At 35.9% G+C, this 20,875-nt stretch overlaps 2 protein-coding genes across 4 annotated transcripts in view; both read right to left on the reverse strand.

Moving 5' to 3' along the window:
- LOC106051036 (voltage-dependent calcium channel type A subunit alpha-1-like) overlaps positions 1-8,380 on the reverse strand; it is a 70,671-nt gene extending 62,291 nt beyond the window's left edge. Inside the window, exons 1-2 of one of the 2 annotated variants that reach the window (XM_056042098.1) lie at positions 7,499-8,380; positions 6,211-6,708 (exon numbers count right to left, since the gene is read on the reverse strand). The gene's annotated coding sequence lies outside the window, so the exon portion shown is untranslated. Of the gene's footprint in view, positions 1-6,210; positions 7,390-7,498 lie in introns of those variants that run through there. The other variant, XM_056042099.1, reaches the window with a different exon arrangement.
- Positions 8,381-8,415: 35 nt separating this feature from the next.
- Positions 8,416-20,875, reverse strand: part of LOC129928300 (uncharacterized) — a 149,425-nt gene continuing 136,965 nt past the window's right edge. For both annotated transcript variants that reach the window (XR_008779888.1, XM_056042101.1), the window contains one exon: positions 8,416-8,819. Coding sequence is in view for 1 of the 2 variants with exons in the window: in XM_056042101.1 (XP_055898076.1) it covers positions 8,576-8,819 (244 nt within the window). In the remaining variant the exon portion in view is untranslated. The remainder of the gene's footprint in view (positions 8,820-20,875) is intronic.

Here is a 20,875-nt window from a genome sequence, read left to right on the forward strand (position 1 = left end):
GGGGAAGTGCTAACACAGCAAACCGGCCTTAGATAATTGGAGGCCCTAGGCGAAGTGAATTTGGTGGCCCCAAATGAAAAATAAAAGATAAACAGCGAAAAAATACAATTTCGTAAACGTAATTAATTTAAAACCTAATGTACTCCAAAAAACAAGCAATATAAAAAAAAAATACTTTTAAAAACCAAAGCTCATTTACAGGAAATTACAGGGGTTGGCTCCCTTTCTGCTATAACACAAAATTAATTAATTAGTAATGGATAATTAATTACTTGGTAAATTTGTAGATTGATTCGTATGTGTCATCGACTATAAATAATTATGAAAAATGTCAACCTCATCTGAGAATGGGAAGTGGCAGAAAAAAATGTATTAAGGGGATTAAATCTATATTTAGATCTCTCATTAAGCAGGATCTATTCCCTTATTTCAATATCAAACATAATAATTAATCTCCAACAATTAATTAACTAATTGGTTGTTGTTGTTTTTTAATTGATTCATGCTTTGTCAGATTCAATGAATAATTGTGCAAAGTTTTAACTTGATCCGAGAATGGACAATGGTAGAAAAAACATGTTCAAACTTTTTACCAGACAGCCAGACATACGGAGAGACAGACAGACATAGTGAGTTGATTATAGTAAGTAAGGTTTCCCTTTCAGACCTGATGGTCTATAGGGCAGGTGATGTAAAGGTCATCTGATTCTGTGGCCTACGGTTAACGAGGGTGTCATGTGGCCAGCACAACGGCCAACCGCCTTAATTTTTACTTTTCCCCAACTGATGTCAGGTGCCCATTAGAGCTGGGTAGACCCAGAGACGCCCAAGGATCCCGAAATAAAAATCCCAGTCTTCACCAGGATTCGAACCCGAGACCCCCCCTGTTCAGAAGCCAAGCGCTTTACCACTCAGCCACCGAGCCTCCGAGTTGATTATAAGCTTTGTAATAACGTTGAGCACAAGTTTCTCTATTTCTTCTCTTAAAAAATTGTTTTCAGAACTGTCCGACGAGGCCCACGCCAATCGTAGGCCTTTGGCGGCTGCCTAGTTTGCTTATGCCTAAGGCTTGCCCTGAACAAAGAGTAATTTTTTTAAAAAGTGAATTTTCTTGAATATGAGACTACCAAAAGGCAGGCGACCCAAAGGCGGACCCCGAATGCGATGGATTGATGATGTGAAGGCAGATCTACAACAGCTTGGGGTTAGGGCGTGGAGACGAGGGGCTCGGGAGGGATCTGAATGGAAGGATGTGTTGAAGCAGGCCAGAGCCATCGATGGGCTGTAGCGCCACTGGGATGGGATGGATGGATAGTATGATTGATTCGATCAGAATGGCTCTGATGTATCACCTTAAGTCTACTCTTCCAAGACTAGGCAGTGAATCCAGTCCCCATAAAATCCAAACCTCTGCCACCATATATTTGATAGTATCGGTATGTATCCTTCATTCTTATGTTATTCTTTTTCTTTAAAATTCACTTTTTCCACTAGAGAAGTAAATGACGTGGGCCTTCTGGACCTTTTCTTCCAAACACATTGTAGCTATGGGCCTAACGTAAACATCTTCTTTTTTGAAGTAACGTCTGTATTAAATAAGATAAGATAGCTCCCCTTTTTCAGACACAATTTTGACACATTGATCTTACGTCCCAATCGGTTGCTGGACTTATTGAAATAAGTCAATCTACGATAAATAAAGCCCCAGAACGAGATAAGCAAAAGCTAACTAGACATTGTATAATGATGGTCATTCAATCTAGTATCTTTTTAAGAAAATATTTACAAAATTAATTTTTGTTTCTTTTTAGGTTTTAATCTTGGATTTAAAAAATTATTTTTTTTTTACAATGAGAGAAAATTGAAAAGCAAAGATAAATTTCTTATTTATTTTTCATGTGATAAAATAGTGTTGCATATTAAATTTCTTTTTAACAGAATCAGAACGCATTCTTAAGTGATGATAAAAATACATATAAAGAAGTGATTGTGATTTTATTTATCCCAGGGAAGTTTTGTGTACGTTTTTAAACAGATATTTACAAGTAAGACAAGACGTATAATTCATGTGGCGAAAATATTCAAATATTGATAAGATTGATTTCTCTGTTCTTGAAAGTGCATTGATATTGATAGGTTTGAACTTATATGCTGGATTCTGTCCAAACTTTGCTTCATATATTTTTCGATAAATTTTGTTTTGAGAAGAGAGATGTAACAGTACCTGAGGGCCAACCTACCTAAAGTGTTTGTGAGTTGGCTGAAAATGGTGACCAATGGCCTGTACCTGTTGACCAGTGAACTACTAGACTGTGTATGTGTAAGTGCTGTGGTGTCTGAGAATGTCTGTTGTGTCTGTGATTAGAATGAGCTGTTGCTGTTTTTAAAAGGGTGAATGTGTACCAACTGGGTTTACTGAAGGAAGTGTTAAATACACCCCTGTAGACAGATGCTGGTAATGCCATAAATAACAGAAAGAAATAAACGATAAATGATGGTCGGACTGAGGCTAACGCACAGCTTTTTTGTTTCCTCACCCGAAGTCTGTACTATTGATTAAGCTGGACGCTTCTGTGTTGATGTGCCAGTGAACAGGGCAGACACATCCTGCAGAAGTGGACGGGATGTAATGTTGCCGACAGTGTTTGGCCTAGTATAGCCCCCCAAGAATGTACAATCCCCTCTCCCCCACCCCAGCCCACTTTAGGATAATGAGTGCCATTAGGCGTCTCTTTCAGTCCCAATCAGAAGAGATTCATTCCAGACAATCACACGACAATCACAGACATCGCCCCAAAGCAATCATCACGATCAAGCATGAACGTAAGAGGAAACAAGGAAGATAAACCCTGCCAATTCATTAGTCCTAAACGATAATGGCACTTGGGCTGATACGTGACATCTGCAGAGTTGTGGTTCTTTGCTGTTTCTAAGCCGTCACAACAAAAGTAGTTTTTAATACTGTATTCTAGCACAAAGTTGTAGTTCTTAGCTGTATTCTAGCACAAAGTTGGGGTTCTTAGCTGTATTCTAACACAAAGTTGTGGTTCTTAGCTGTATTCTAACACAAAGTTGTGGTTCTTAGATGTATTCTAAGCCGTCACAACAAAAGTAGTTTTTAATACTGTATTTCTAACACAATGTACTGGTACTGGTTTTAACCTGTATTCGTTACAAAATAGAGAATTTACCTAACACTCAGTAAAGATAGTGCTTTTAATTTACTTTCAACAAAGTAGTAGTCTGAATTTATATTCAACACAGGATAATGGTTTGAATTTAGATTGAACATAAGGTAGTGGTTTGAATCAATCAGAATCTATACTTTAGATATCAATACTCAGAAGGCAAAGAAACTAAACAATAATTGTGTCAAATTTCAACTTGATCCGAGAATGGATGCTGGAGATGCAGCATGCACAAAATTGTACCAGACAGAGTGAGTTGATATAGGCGTTGTCAAAATAAAATACAACAGACCTAACTGACATTGTCATAACTGATTCAGCCTGTCATTAACTCTTTCTCTCCTAACTGACGATGCCAGCGTTGATTCCACCAGAATGTGGTAAATAATTACGGAGAGAAAGAGTTAATCCATTAGTATGTCTTTTGGGAGTTGTATAGTTCTTTTTTTGTTTCAAATGTATATTATCTGTCTAGCTTTCTTTACGTCTAGCCACCTTCATTGGTTCAACACAAGAGGAAGCGAACCCAGACTCCACCCAGCTGTTTTAACCATTTAGTCACGTTCTCGTCGCCCACTCAAGTATCCAAGCTTCAGTGTAACCGAATAAGTCTAGACTTAAACTAGATCTACCAATAGAACCCCCACACAGTAGAGAGACGTCAACTCCCAATTTAAGCCAAGCAGACGAAACCTCAGCTCCTAACTAATAGAACCCAACCAGCTGTTCGGGATTCCGCAATAAACCAACGAGACCAAAACCAAATGACGTCCGAGAAGTGAGACGCATGGAATCCAGAGATTAGGCCATTCATGCATAATAATGAATCCCCAGCGCGAATATTTCAACCAATCAAATTGCTTTTTTTTTTCTTATCAGATTAAACCCTTCGTCAACACGGTCGGGCGGGACCTAATCAGATGTAACGATTTTTTTTTTCCATTTTAGATCAGAGAGCATTCATCGGCGTTCAGATGTTTTTCTTTTCTCTATAAATTCTCTCTCTCTCTCTCTCTCTCTTACACATACACATTCCGACATGGCATATGATTCCTGCTTTCAAACGCTTTTGTAAAGAGTCTTACGACATTCTTTAGAAGACAAGACAATGTCGTTTTGCTTAGCTCACTTAGAGACAAACACGAAAAAAGACAAAATATATTTACAACGATATCACAGTAACCTTGACACAGATACTTCCAAATTTCTCCAAACTAACTGATACAGTAACACTTAAACCTTTTTTTTTTTTTAAAGTATTTTAAAAATTGTTTTCTTGTTTAAAGTATCGTAGCACATTTTTTTATTAAGGACTGATTTGAATACTAATTTTGTTTTTCTTTGTACCCTAAGAAGAGATTCCTTTGTGCCCTAAGAAGAGATTCCTTTGTACCCTAAGAAGAGATTCCTTTGTACCCTAAGAAGAGATTCCTTTGTACCCAAGGAAGAGATTCCTTTGTACCCTAAGAAGAGATTCCTTTGTACCCTAAGAAGAGATTCCTTTGTACCCTAAGAAGAGATTCCTTTGTACCCTAAGAAGAGATTCCTTTGTACCCTAAGAAGAGATACCTTTGTACCCTAAGAAGAGATTCCTTTGTACCCTAAGAAGAGATACCTTTGTACCCTAAGAAGAGATTCCTTTGTACCCTAAGAAGAGACTCACACCACTACTTCTAGTCAATTCTGATTTAATAAGGAATAAACAAAATATTGGAGAGCGTGTTGCATCATTGAAATAGTTGAATTAATAGTTCTTGTATATTATCAACTTAAAGCAAGTGAAACAACCAAAGTAGTGTGTCCTTTTAAGTCATTTCACAGGATTAAAATTAAAAAAAAAGAGTTCAAGATTAAAGTAACAATTTTTCTAACATTAAAGAATTAAGTTAATAAAAACTAGTAATTTAATTACTATCGTAAAGTCAGCAAATAATGCCATATATACGATTATTAGACAAGGGACTATTTGTTTAAACGAAATTTGAAATTATTTCGGTATTAATGATGTTGAATGAAAGGAGCAAAAGAGTTTTACATACTGCGATATTGATAAGAAAACAGTGTATAGGATTTGTTTATATAGGTTTCTTATGAAATCTAATTTACTAGGAAGAAGAGGACAACACCAAGACGAGGCTATGCATGTATTTTATATACAGTAGATACTAATACAATGAGCATGTCTAGAGTGAAATATAAAGGCACTACAGAATTAGTATGTACAATAATTAACACATAAATACTGTAAACATTAAACATTTTACAGTGCAAGAAAAAGTAACATAAGGTTAATTTAAAATAGTCGCTAAATGTAAACATCTAGAATCCACATAGCTATCTCACAATGCTTTTAGATCTAAATTGCAAAAAAGACGTTTGATAGTTAAAGACTCAATTACAAAGGACTTGAACTCTAAATAGTTATCATGTGTATCCATGCATGCAGGCAGCACACAACTTTCATATTTTGTTTTGGAGTGTGCTGTGTATGTGTGCTTAATGATAGTTTTTTTTTTAAAAATACTTTATTAAGACATGACCCTATTCAAATATTTCATTTGTATATAGTTTATTTATAAAGAAATACAGATGTAGAAGAGTTAATTTATTTTTAATGATTTAAGTTTCGTTTACTATGTACATGTCCAAGAACAGCTGGGCGTTTATATAAGAATTACATGTCTATTGTCCTCTTAAGAATGGACTTTTCTTTTAATGCACTTCAATTATCAGATAATACTTTTATTTCTTATCTGCAATATATTTTACATGCTAATAATAAGAGGTAAACGAAAAGCATACTATGAATAGAGGAAATGAGAAGAAATAAGGTCAGAGGTTAAAAATGAATGACAAGAGTATGACGTAGTGAAGCAGTTTATAAATAAAATAGATTCATGCAAATACAAATCAATATCTACACATTAAGCCTAAGAATACATGTTGACAATAGACGCACACAGTATCTGAATGGACTTAATATGCCACAACAGCGACAGTAATAGCACAGAGAAGTACTTACCAAAGCGAGAAGTGGATCTGTAAGAGCAGACTCCGTGGCGTCATCCTAATCTCAGTCTGGGCGCTGGTCTTAAAGCTACAGCTTCGTATCCTCGGAACCATCACTTTTAAAGGCAGACACTGTCGCGATAAACAGTGAGGCCGTACTTCAAGACTTGAAGGAGCGATAGCCTCTAATCCAGTTTCCCCTTTACAAACGTATGAAATGCGTGGGTTGCTATGGCAACACAATTGCTCTTAAACTTTTTACACATATCTTTTTAAAGTTGTCCGATATATATTTATTTTTTTTTTGGAACACACTCTATCACAACACTGCAGCAAATACTTCCACAGTATCCACATCGAATAATGAAAACATAACATCAAACTTAGTGGCTGCATTATATTATCCTCATGGTGACAGAAACTACTTTGTCAGCAGGCATTGATTTCCTTATCTGTATAAACCAGCTCCATGGAAGAAAGAGTCGTCAACAGGGGAAGCTATCCAAAGATGCTAGATAGTGACATTGTAAACTAAAAATTAAATTAAGTTTATTAGACAAATTATTTTTTTTTCAACATCATCAGTACATATATAAATCTATATTGTACAGAATATGAAAAAAGGAAATTTTCCAGGACTTCTATTGATGTATTCAATATTAAGTACAATTTTCACAAATTTATATAAATTCCGTGAGGCGTGGTGGCCGAGTGATAGAGCACTTGGTTTCCTAACCGAGGGGCCTCGAGTTCAAATCTAGGTGAATATTGTTTTTTTTAAACAACTTGATTTTAAGGACGCCCAATCAACTCTAAGGGTGACCTGACATACGTTAGGGAACAAGAGGCTGTAGATCATTGTGCTGGCCACATGAAGACCTCGTTAACCTTTGGCCATAGAAACTGATGACCTTTACATCATCTGTACCCATCAATTCCAATGCTGACAATTTCAAAACGCAAGGGTAACGAAGAAAATGTCTCACTAACTTTATAAAGTCAAAAAAACAATATTTTAAAAAAATTGTCAAAACCTGTAAGTTATATAAGTCATGGTTGTATAAGAAGGTTATTGGAGGCATATACAAAAAGTCAACAAAAAACCGAGGACATCTATAACAAGCGTTAATAAAAGTTAATGTTACTTAAAAGACAGTCTATGCACACTATCCAAATATTAGTCCTGACACACATATAAAGAATGACACATGGACATACACACATACACATGTAGGCATAATTTACAGAAACAAAAAAAAAACAAAAAAAAAAACAAACAACTATTACAGGTAAATACACACCATGGGATTGAAGGTTCAGTTCAACCATCACCTTGACCTTGACCGCCAACATGTCTCTGTATAAATCAAATGCAATACTAACATAGAACGATTACGTTTCAGAGAATGACCTGGTATTATACAGAAAATACTTAATCGTAGAAAGATTTGGCTCCATGAAAGGTTTGATATTATAGACCTAGAAAGATTTGGCTCCCTGAAAAGTTTGATATTATAGACCTAAAAAGATTTGGCTCCCTGAAAGGTTTGATATTATAGACCTAAAAAGATTTGGCTCCCTGAAAGGTTTGATATTATAGACCTAGAAAGATTTGGCATTATGATTAATTTTAAAATAAATAGTGACTATTTCTTTTTCAACTCAAACTTGAGCATAATAACTGTTGCCTATGGCTTATACTTGAAACTACATTTATACGTGACATAATAAGAACAGTGATAAAACAAAACCTACATAATATATCTATATATATATGGCTATACTAAGTAAAATTACTTAAGATTCAAGTTTAAGAAGTCTAAGTTAAACATTTAAATCAGTAAATGTAGCCCATCACCTCAATAGATCGATACCTAACCTGGGAACAGCTGGAACCAAAATAGATAATGTCCCTGATTGTCGCAACCGGCTGGTCAAGTGGCCGATTCGTGTTATCGTCTGGTCAAGTGGTCATCTTCCTCCATTCATCCGATAGCGAGAAAAAAATCTGGCCGAAAAAAAAAAGGCGGGAGCGTAGAAAAAAAAAACGGCGCCAAAATATTTTGAACGGTTTCGTTTCGGATAAAAAAAAAACGCTTCAATACACCAATGGAGGTCACGAAAACTATGGTAGTGTTTTGAAATATTGAGGATAAACTAGGATGTACTAGGATTTTTGGAGGGTTTTAACATGTACATCTGTACATAAGTTGTAAATATCCAGTTCTTTTTATCACAGTTAACATTGACCACGTACACTGTAATACACCCTCACATACACATAGATTTAACAAACATAGATAAAGTATACACATAGACGTAGATCTCACTGGCCAACTCTCAAAGATTCAAACGACTCTCTCCCCAACTTATTTCATTCATCCCTTTTTTTCCACTCTTCTATTTTTAGCAAAAGGATATCCCCATTCTATAATTATCTTGGCGTATTTTCGGATGAAGTTCTCCTCGCTGAAGATGAACAGGGACCTGGTTGACTGAGTCGCCATACCGGTGAGTCCTAGCAGAGCTGCTTTCCTAGAAATGTGACTGAAAGGGCCATCTTGATTCGTTTGATTCTCTCCGTCCTCCTGCTGGCTAGCTGTGGCCTGGAAGGTGGCCATCCTGGGGAAAAACAAAAAAACAGGAGGGTTCAATGCCAACGTATAAATACGAGAGTTATATTTGTATTTATTTGGATAGTATGATAATAGAGGATCCTAGGTATCACATTTAAAGACTGCATCAAAAAACCAAGAGATTAGAGACAGGTTTACTACAGCGATTGGACCCCATGATGACCTGATAACTATTGTAAAAAAAAAACGCAAGCTAAAAATCTATGGCCATATTACAAGGTCTTCGGGGCTCGAAAAGAACTTCCTTCAGGGAAAAGTACCAGGAAAAAGAGGAAGAGGCAGACAGAGAAAGCGATGGGAAGATAACATAAAAGAATGACGGGCCGGCCATTGAAAGATGTTCTAACTAAAGCAAAAGACGGAGAGGAATGGAGAAAGACTTGCATGGCGCCCCAACAGTCCCACAGACTAAGGGTAAAGGTAAAGGTAAAAGTATGATAATCAAATGAAAAATAAATAAATCAATATGGATTTTTATTATTCTTATATGTTTGTCTTTCATTTGAGCGCATTATATACAATACATTGAAAAATGGAAGCTATAGTATATATTTACATTTACATACAGTAACACCATTAGCCAATCATTAAACTTAGAAAAGAAAGCCCCAGTATAGCAGAAACATAAAGTAGCAATAATACAAAAAAAGTACTGAACTATAATTTACAAATACAAAAAACATGAACCCAATTAAATCCTCAGACTTAGAGACACATAGATTTAGTTAAATTAAATCCTCAGACTTAGAGACACATAGATTTAGTTAAATTAAATCCTCAGACTTAGAGACACATAGATTTAGTTAAATTAAATCCTCAGACTTAGAGACACATAGATTTAGTTAAATTAAATCCTCAGACTTAGAGACACATAGATTTAGTTAAGTTTCTTGTTTTAAATACTATAATCCTATACGTTCACCAGTGCCATTAGAGCCTGGAGAGCCTAAATGAGCTTGGAAAAACCTATGACAGCTGATAAATATACACAAATGGAGACTAATTCATGGATACCCTCAAAACATAATTATCTGCTAGTTTGAAGAAAAGCCTGTAATTTACAAAATAAGATAAGGACTCCCGGCACTACGCTTGGATGTTGTGTTACTAGATACAAATCTAGAATGAATATAAAATAATCACAAAACTCCAGCGTTATAAGTATTAAAGTGTATCAATATCTTGGACTAAAAAAAAAAGGTTTACTTAACAGTGCGGGAATATTATTGCCAATAAATCCTGCACCCATGTAGAAATGTTCAACCAACTCCACCCCATCAAGCACGCAAACACACACATGCACCCTCACAACAGAACTACTTTTCTCCCCCCCCCCTCCCAATCGACGGGCCAGCACAGCTAGTAATTAATAACCCAAAACAGGCAGCTACATACACGGAGAGTGCGGGTGGCAACTAATACAATAACTCACACAGTAAGGATTGTACTTTAAATGTCGGCACGTGCTGGGAGGGGAGTTAATGGGGAGTTGAAGGGCGGGGAGAAAGTGGCGTTGAAGCACGATCAGGGGGGTGGCTAATCAATAATCCTCTGGGGCTGTGTGATCAATGGACTCGCTAATGAAAACAAAAATCTATAGATATTTATACACAGATACGCATGTATAGACGTTGTCGCTCTCAGCGGCCCTGCATAACTCTGCACTCGACTGGTCCATGAGTCATGATTTGGTAACACAGGGTTAGACCAAAAAAAAAAAAAAAACAAATATTTATTCAGAAAATCATTGACCCTTTTCAGAACGAATCACCATATCAGTTTTTATTTGTATTACACAACAATTGTAGTCCGTGGATAATCCAGTAAGAGGATTAAACCTAGTCTCAATGCAGGCTGTTAAGGATGAATCATATATCAAAATCGTTATATCTAAAGCAACGTTCAAAAATATATCATATTAATAGAAGAGGTATTTATAGACAACACGTATTCTATTCAAAGCAAAAAAAAAAAAAAAAAAGGGAGGAATGGAGAAACCGGTCAACAGATCGTGTGTGGTGCCCCAATGGTCTAACAGTGATGGGCAAACTTTCTGAGAAGCGGGCAAAAACTTTTAATGAAAAACTCGGGCGGGGCATAACTTTTTCTGGTAAGAATTCAAGGCATTTAGTGTTAGATTTAATAATGCCAGAATGTAACTAATGCAATGTATGAAGCTATTAGTGTTTCGATAATAGTTGTTCAATTTGGTTCTGCTTCGGACATGGTTCAACCGTCAATCTAGTTCTGACCTAGCTTGTTCAAATATATTTTGACATAAACATTGCACATCACCTTTGAGATTGAAATATTAGATTTCGAAAAAAAAAATCGACAAGCCCATGTAGACGTCTACATAGAAACACTTAAAAATGTTTCAGATGATTAGTAGGTGGCAGTTAAATTATTACAAGTCTGATTGTATTACTTCTCAATCCTCATTAAAAGGCATAATGAAAATATCGAGTATCTAAATTTTTTTTGTTAGCACTGAAGTGTTGAAATCTCCTTTCCAATTCACCCTCAAGGTATCTGCATAGTGCGGGGGAGTTTTGATTGAAAGTCATTAAAAAATCTAGATGTTTTCAATGCCATATTGGGAACTTCAGTCCATCTATTGAAATACTACTTATTGTTGATGTAGGCACCTTTCCACAAGTGCATCACAAAGATTTGGCCCTTTTGTTTCTCCCTTTAAGAATCAGATAAATGTGATATGAGATATAAGGTTTTATTGACTCCTTTTATAAGTTATACTAATTAGCCATGTAACATGCACATTGGTTTCTTTGTCATTGCTTAGGTTGTGATGTCAAATTTATTGTTACATATGTCCCACATAGTTTGTTTTTTTAAAGATATACAGTTTTAAATACTTTTTTTTATATCTGGACAAAAACTTCGCACACTTTAATCAAGCATTGTTAAAAAAAATTCTCCAGAAAGTGTATTTTTCAAACAATATTATACGCTAAAATTACTAGCATGTTAAGAAGCTTTCTCAGAACTATCAAATTAAAAAAAAAGTTGCCCTAATGATTCTTTTCTGGGTTTGTTGTTGTTTTCCTCATCGGTAATGGAAACATACAGATAGTTATGTTTGGCTGTGAATTGTCCTGATATATTATAGTCCTTTTAAACGCCCTCGGTTTCATTGCAAATGGGAAACAGAATCTTACGTTGAAAATTTAAAACAAAGCTACGTCCGTATCAACTCATCTTAAGAAAGACATTTAGAGTGAACTCAACGTTTTTTAAGTTGACATTTATTAACTGAAATGTTTTACGAATCTGTTTGAATACAATAGACAAAAAGTGAAGTACTACTATCAGATTTTGCGATATTTTGGGCAGCTGAGGTAAAGGTCATCTGTTTCTGCAGCCAACATTTAAAGAGAGTGCCATGTGGCTAGCACAATGACCAGCAGCTTTTACTCTCCCCTGCTAATGTCAGGTACCCATTAGAGTTGGATGGAATTGGTAAGGGTGGGGGGTTCATATAACATACACCAAAGTTTAGTTGAGGCCACTCATGTAACTACTGACGAAACAAAACTTGTGAAGAATCATGCTCATAAAAATTCGCAATATTACTTCTGGTATTGAAAACGTCTTACATTAAGACTAAAATTTGTCATTGTAAAAAAAAAAACCTATTGTAAACCTATTACAAAACCTGTCACAAGCCGGATTTAATGTGATTACGGATTAAAATTAAATTAATTATGGCTTTTATATAGCGCTACTTTCATGCTTATAGCAATCTCATTTGTGGACCAGTGGGAGGGGGGAGGGGGTATCTGGGAGAAGGTATTTCCGTGCTGCCTTTAGGCGTTCAATAAATACAACTCTGCCCAAGTCGGGTGTCAAGTTCAAGCGCACTTAACCTCTCGACCACGCTTCCCACTACAGATTACAACAGATTAGGATACCAAATAAACTAAATTAATTAATTACCACTAATTGACTATTAAGTTATGTGTTTGCTTGATTCATGTTTTGTAAGAAACAACGAATAATTGTGCAAAGTCTCAACTTGATCCGAGACTGGGAAGTGGGAGAACTAACGTGTCTACCAGAGGGATTTGAACTGGACTCAAAACAAAATCAATTCCGACTTTATGTTCATTGGATACAGTAACTAAAACATTCACTTTTTAATTGTCAATGAAAATAACGATAAAAACCAATGAATCAATGTGGGAATCGAATCTACGACATTCGCATTAATTATGAGTATTGTCAAGAAATTTCATTTGTTTTAATCTTATAGATATGGAGATACTTTGCCCTTTTCAACATGTGTAGTATTTATACGCATATAATTTATTTTAGTAGTTACATTAAAATGAATATCGGCAAGAAAAAAATAATTGATACTACAAAATGTAAATTTTTTGAACAGTTTTTCTTTAGAGCAATGAACTGTGTAATTAGTGTGAACTCAATACTTATCGAGTTCAATATCTTTGATCGATGAACAATTTTAGAACCACAAAGATATCAATAGCAAAGGCACTTGTGAAGTAAACAGCGCAGAAAACATGATCCTAATAAAAGTATGGCTTGATCGAGAGGCTGTACACAATACTACGTCTTTGAGTAGAACAGATGGTTGGTTATGATCAGGGTAACATTATCTCAACAGTACACAGATGTCACACACAAATATAGAACAAGATTGTAATTTGAAGATAATGACACGGCTTCTCATAATCTACATTGTTGTGTGATATATTGAACAGTTTGTAAGTGCGTGTCCGGATAGCGAAACAAAGCAACTTAAATTTTTGTCTTCTTTATCATGAATCTAGACCTCAAAGAGAAAGCACTAGAGTTCGGAAATGCCTGGTTAATGTTAGAATTAGAGTTAAAGAAGAGGCAATAACCTCCCCCGCCACCCCCTCACCAAAAAAAAAAATATATATGTATTTATAATAAATATTTCGCACAAAAATTTTTTTTAGCGGTCCCCGAACATGGAAAAGCCTATATAAGTCTTGGGTGGTCTGTCTGTACATAAGTCTATCACCTTTGGATCTTAAAAAACTAGAAAACTGCTTTTCCACATTCATTACCAAACTAATGAATCATAAGTTTATCCCATCGGGGGCCACTTCTGAGTTTGTTTGAAAACACACACTCTCTTTGTTAATTTGTTTTCCCTAAATATGATTCTGTAAAGTAGGATTTTTAATTACAAGTTAATAAGCCTAGCAGTAAGAAAAAAATTTGAAAGACAATCTGAATAAATAGAGTGCATTAAAAGTTATCTAGGAAGTAAAGTTGAAAGTGTTGAGTCACTGACAGGCTGGCATAATTAGTTAGTTGACGTCTCAACGTTACTCTGAGAATTTATACGGACTGCTTTCTACAATGACGTGCATCTAGTCATATGTGGATTTGAGAACCGTCCAGTTATTAGCCCACGTCCCAGATGTGCTCGAAGTCGTCTGCTCGAGAAAGTCGTGACGTCATTCATTATCACGTTATTGCGTGAGTATTTTCATCGCTCACAATTTGCCTGCGCCACCTGTCACAGGATAGTCTCCTCCCCCTTCCATCCTGTAGTTTTTCTTTCTTTCTGACACCTAACACACGCACTGACACACAACCACACGCACTGACGCACAAAAACACGCACTGACACACAACCACACGCACTGACACACAACCACACGCACTGACGCACAACCACACGCACTGACACACAACCACACGCACTGACGCACAAAAACACGCACTGACACACAACCACACGCACTGACGCACAAAAACACGCACTGACACACAACCACACCAACTGACACACAACCACACCAACACCAACATCGCACGTACCCTAGTGGGTCTTGACAAACCAGTTTTAACTTTTCAGTGTTCAAAGTCCAATAACCTGTTCATTTGAGTTGTATCGCTTTATTCGGTTATGAAGTCTGTATACATTTATTTGGTCTAGTCCTAGTTTAATATATTTCCAACATCATTCCAATATCAATCTTTCGAATTTGTGCTCACAATGAATGCACATTATAATATGGCTGTATATATAATAATAATACAAATAAAATTTTAAAAAATATAATCTTTTACTATAAAGCAGAAACTAAGGCGTATGTATGTATGTATGTTCTTCATAGAAATCACAACCGTTTGACCAATCTTGATAAAAGTTAGCATGAATGTTCCTTGATAGTATTTGGAACAGTAGCTTATGTAAAGTAGCCCTAAAACAAGTGTACGACCCTCAAAAAGAAAGTTTCTCAACTCTATGAAAGTATTACTATTTCATGGACCTAGGTCATATAGCCATGTTTTACATGAGGCAAGGCCGAAAGGATATAGATCTAGATCTGATTTTAAGAACTACATTTTGTAAAGATAGTTTTTTACTTTGACACATCAAAATACAAACTATAGTCCATTCATTCAATTAACCTTCAAATTTGTGTTTCAAAAGGATTTTAAAATAAATTCATTCCTTACATCTGTGAATTTAGACATCCTGACGTACTTGATATCCCATTCATCGCGCGCTTCTTGCATTTTAATAGCTACACTTATATCTATTAAAGAAACTTTAAACAAATCGGGTAAACCTGTTTCCATAGTATTTTATATTGGATATGAATGTACGGGTAAACCCATTTTCGCTAGCCTACTTCCATTTTCGTGGCGAAAGAGAAAAACTTGAAAGGAACATTAGCCAAGTTTGACATAGATCTAAATCCAATCCACTAGATTAGTAATACACATACTAAGGCCCGCGGGCAATATCCGGCTAGTATAATATAATAATGAGTCGGAGGGGGACAAAAGCAATACAGACAGAAGTTGATTAACTCCGCTCGGACAGGAATGATCATAACCGTTGCCCATTACTAAAAGCACCATCGATTAATGTAGTAGCGGCGTGTCTTCCCCAACACATGTGACTTTCTGTTTACATTACATAGGTTTGGTTACTTATAGGCGGTAGGGCAGTGAAGTCAGAGATGTATCTGGTCCACACTGCGTATACTCACGATCAGTGTGCATTCAGAAACACTCGGAAAATAGGATTTTGGCTTTGCAATTCTGTTAGTCAACAAAAGTAATATCTTCATATTAGTCCCCCCCCCCCCCCAAAAAAAAAAATGAAGACATTCTGCAAGAAACTTGACCAGAAGAAGGAGGACAACTCTTTACGTCACGCTCCATTAGGCAACAAACGGCCTGCTAGGTAGTGTCCATTCCTGGCCCTGGTCTCTCAATAAACCAAAAATAACGTAAATTCTACACTTCCCCTAATAATAAATGTCAAGGTCAAGGTTGCTTAAATTGTAAAAATAATAGACAGATAATAATAATAATAAATAGGTTACATTTCGAGAAACAACAGTAAATGTATAAGTTCAAATAATAGACATGGGAGATACAAATAAGGTTCCGATTCTCTCTCGACTGTTGAAGAAGCTAGCCTTCAGCAGTATATAAATACAGGGAAAGACAATAAGCAGAGATCAGTTCATACGTTTCAAGCTTCATGTTAAGTCTACTTGTAGTGTATGACTCTATTACTAAAATCAGATTGTGTGCTCCGAGCGTGTGTAATTGTTTTATATAAAACAAAAAGCGGTTTGTCGTTGTGCTGGCTACATGAAACCCTCGTTAATTGCGGGCCACAGAAAAGGTTGACCCATCTGCCCTAGATTGCAAGGACTGAAAGGGGGGAACTTTACTTCTGACGACGACTTTACGATTCTGATTGTTTGCTGTGCTTAGTATATTCTAACTGATTCTATGTTACAATTGGAACTGTCGATACTGCTTGAACTGCGATATTCTGATGATTCATTGAAAAAAAGAAACGCCTGAACTGGAAAGAAACTGACCATAGACTGATTGATTTTATCTTTGTATAAAACATGTAGGCCTCTCTATGTTACTGGATTAGTGCACCTCATTCAGAGATTCTAATACATATTCACGAGCTCTCGATTGTTATGTTTTAACACGATCCTCATAGTACATCATAGTCCAACATAGTCCATCAAAGTCTATCCTAGTCCATGTCCAGTCACAAGTTTAGCCTAGTCCATGTTAGCCCATCATAGTCCATTCTAGTCTATCATAGTCTGTCCTAGTCCATTATCTTATCTTATAAAATACAGACGTTACTTCAAAAATAGAAGATGATTACGCCCGACGCTTGCTGCATTTAGTTATGCATGTTAACCGCACTGTCAAAGGCCTCACGCTAATTCTAGGTGTAAATTATTAAATAAACCATTATAACTTATATATAATAAAAGGGGTTCCGCGGCCTCCTGAATTTCCAGGGCCTTCTTGAAATCTCCTGGAATTATTAAATCTCCTGAAAACTCATTAAAATCTACTGAAAAATAGACAAAATTATATTTTGGGATGCCATTAAATAAAAACGGCATTGTGAGCCTTCATTTAATAAAACTTTTTTGCAAACACGAATGTATTTTCTAATACAAAAAATCTTAATTTTGACATTATGCTTATCCCTACCCAGACTAGGCCCCGCGCAATCCGTTCCGCATAGGGCCCCTCAATTATTAGGGCCGGCCCTGCATTAGTCCATCATAATCGATCCTTGTCCGTAATAGTGCATCAAAGTCTATCCTAGTCCATCGTGGTACATCGTAGTTGATAACAGACCATCGTTGTCCATCCTGGTCCACTATAGAGAATCACTGTCCATTCTAGTCATGTATAGGTCTATCAATTCTACATCTATATCACTGAATATAGTAAGTGCAGTAAGTGCATACTAGACTGGACTTCTCGACCATCAGTCAAACACACACATTAGAAGCCTGAGAGAAAGATGTGCTTCAAAATGTCAGTATCCTGTGGGAGGTTGGGATTGTCCTAATAGTACGTTGAAGATCAAATAAAACGTAAACATATGTATTAATTAAACAAAATTAAATTAGAGTTTATTCGTTACAGAGGAAATTAGAATCTATAAATGTTTCCCAGTAATTCTTCATTCCCTGCCTAGAAATAACAAAGTATTACATGTAAACTAACAGCAGACATCTAGTCACATGACACAACCCCATTAACACGATAAAAAGAGTTCAAACAAGATCTATATATCTACATATCCATTTCTGACTTAAGTCTTTAATCTTTTTTTGTCCTGCTTCTCTGAGTACGAAGCAGTGTGTATCATGTATTGAGTGGCGCAAAGTAAGTTTAAACCTTATAATCACATTTATGCTAGGACAAATTCATACAAGTAATCATTCTCCGCTAAAGCGATTAGAGCATGGAATTAGTTTAATTAGTTTAAGCCTCAAATTAGCACGCAGGACTAGATTAACACTTGGATACGCGTAGGACATAATTATCTTCTCTTTTGAATTAACTTCTATAAGATAAAATATTGTCTTTTCGCTGTTTGTCTGCGAGACGTACGCCGTTCCAAATTTTGCCATTTGTTAAACGCGATGTGTTGACGCTCTAATGATGACATATCGCCCATTGAATCTGGACCATCTCATGTCTAGGCTGTACTGACATTGATGAGCCTTGTATTTCCAGCATCGACTGCCTGAAGAATTGATCTGACCTTTTCCCGTGAGGTGTCCGGCATGGATGGAGGTCACCTCGGCTCTCTCCTCCCCTTTGTCTAGGTTTAATTCTCCATCAAGGCTACGCCAGGGTGACATTTATCCCAGCTATGGACCTGACATATGAGTTTGATGTTTCATCGCTGGGAGTGGCCTTCGAAAGGTTGAAAGGGAACGTGATAGCCACTGGCTAGCGGCTAAAAATTGAGATTAGTGGTCAAACACGATAGATTTAGTCTTCTTTTAACACAAAGCTAAGATTAGGGGCCTAAATGAGAAGGTGAAGTTTAGAAAAATTAAACAATATTTAAAAACAAAACCAGATTTGAACCCAATTTGATATATTCCTGAGCATATGTAATTGATTAAATGCAAAACTAATTTCTTGTCGGGGGTGTATTTAAGATTCAGAGCTTGCCTTTCTTTTAAAATCGAGGTCAGAGCACAAAATCAAAATATTTTTTGTTTTTCTTTGTCAAATTTCAATTATTTACAATGTCACACACTACAAAAATTATCTTCTACATTATTCATTGGTATACACCCACGCAATTCATGAATTCATCATTACATATATAGGAACCTCTGCGAGTTGCAGAATGAAATCAGTTTATACTGTTCAGCACGACGAACTAGACCTCAGATTTTGGAAATTGTCCAGAGTTTATGTTCACTTAGATATCTATTGTTTCCTGTTAGAGATATGAGTCTCATTATTACTGAAGGTTCAATCCTTTTCCTCTCAAAAGAGACATTTTGAGACATTTTTTTTTTAGGATACCTCAGCTTTTTAGCTTTTGACTTCAGTTTTCGAGCTGTTTACATCCTAGGAATCCTTGGGCCTTTGCCTCTTTTCTTTGCCTCTTTTTTGGGCATTGCCTCATTTTTGGGCTATTGGCCTCTTTATTGGGCTTTTTTTTTTTTATTAACAAAAAGATGCATATTTTATTGGTAAGCGTACAAATTAATTTGTTACATTTTAAAGTACAATGATTGCTAAACATAGCAATGCATATAGTTACATTTAGGTTGTCCTAATATTTTAACGTTTAAAATTGCTTTCTATATGGCGTTATTTTTTTCCAATAGCATATAATGAATATTTTTTTAAATTTAAGGTTCTTAAAATATATGTGGTGAGAATGTCAACAATAGGTAAGTAAGTAGATACAATCAAAAAGTGAAAGTAGAAACTTAAATGATATTAAAACATTTTAAACATCGTAGTCATATTTTTTTCCATTTTGCCTACATTGCTTATGGTTGTTTCCTTTGTGCTTTGCTACATTGCCCCAGTTCTTTATATTAACTTCTATCAAACGCGCATACACATCTATGTGTGTACACACTTATGTGAACATAGGCATTTAAAAATTTATATTTTTATGACAATTTTTGATTTCCTCCCTTAAGATTTGGAAAACTACTTCCTCATCATCAAGGTGGAAATGCTGTCTGCTAGAGACATTTTGTTCTTAGTTATAGTATTTAAGTTTTAGTTTGGCTAGATATGATCTATGCGGATGAAATTGATATAAGTAACATTAAACTTATCTATTATATTTGAGTTTTAAGTAGGTGACTGCTTTACTTCATAAAAAAAAAAAAAAGTAAATGGATACTTACGGAAAGTATAGTAAACAAAGATACACCCGTCCAAAGTACTTCTTTATTGTAATATTACTTACTACAGTGATGCCCAACATAAAACAACCTGCGGGCCATTTTAATTTCCGACACTGATGTCGCCGGCCACACAAAGGAAAGGTACAAAAACAAAATGAGACGTGAAACTATTTGATTAGAAACCCGTGGATCTAGTACTTACATTCATTAATTGGATGTTGTTAGACTTACATTCATTTATGGGATACATTTATCTTTTTTTTGTTTCATGTGTCAGAAAACGGCTTTATTTCTCTACTTAAATATGAGCTACAGTGTAGCTAGCTTTACCTACGACTCATTTTCTTGTCTCTTTTTGGTAAATATTCACATTAATCTTACAATCTCTAGACGTAGTTTAACAATCTTATTATTTGAATGACGTCCAATTTGTTTTATAATGCCGTTTATATGCTATTCGTTTCTTAAAACAGCCACACTTTATTTACAACTCAAATATGTTGGCTAATTATCATGTTCTGCCAAAGAGTAAAGGTCCTTTCACTCATTTTGTGTTGGTAGTTTCCACATTAAGAGTCCCATTTCATAAACGAACAAATGTAAAAAATCAAGGTACCAATCAATCGGTGAAAAATTGAGGCCCCTAACGTAGGTAAAGAGACATTTTTCAACCTTCTTTTAGGTGGGAAGGGGGGGGGGGGGTAGCGGATTTTCTACACCTTGTGCCGACATTTCGGCGGGCCGGATGAAACCACGTCGCGGGCAGGATCTGGCTCGCGGGCCGTATTTTGGGCATCACTGACTTACTACATCGAGAAGTTTTCTA

This window comes from Biomphalaria glabrata, chromosome 9, assembly GCF_947242115.1.
Source record: "Biomphalaria glabrata chromosome 9, xgBioGlab47.1, whole genome shotgun sequence".
NCBI lineage: Eukaryota > Metazoa > Mollusca > Gastropoda > Planorbidae > Biomphalaria > Biomphalaria glabrata.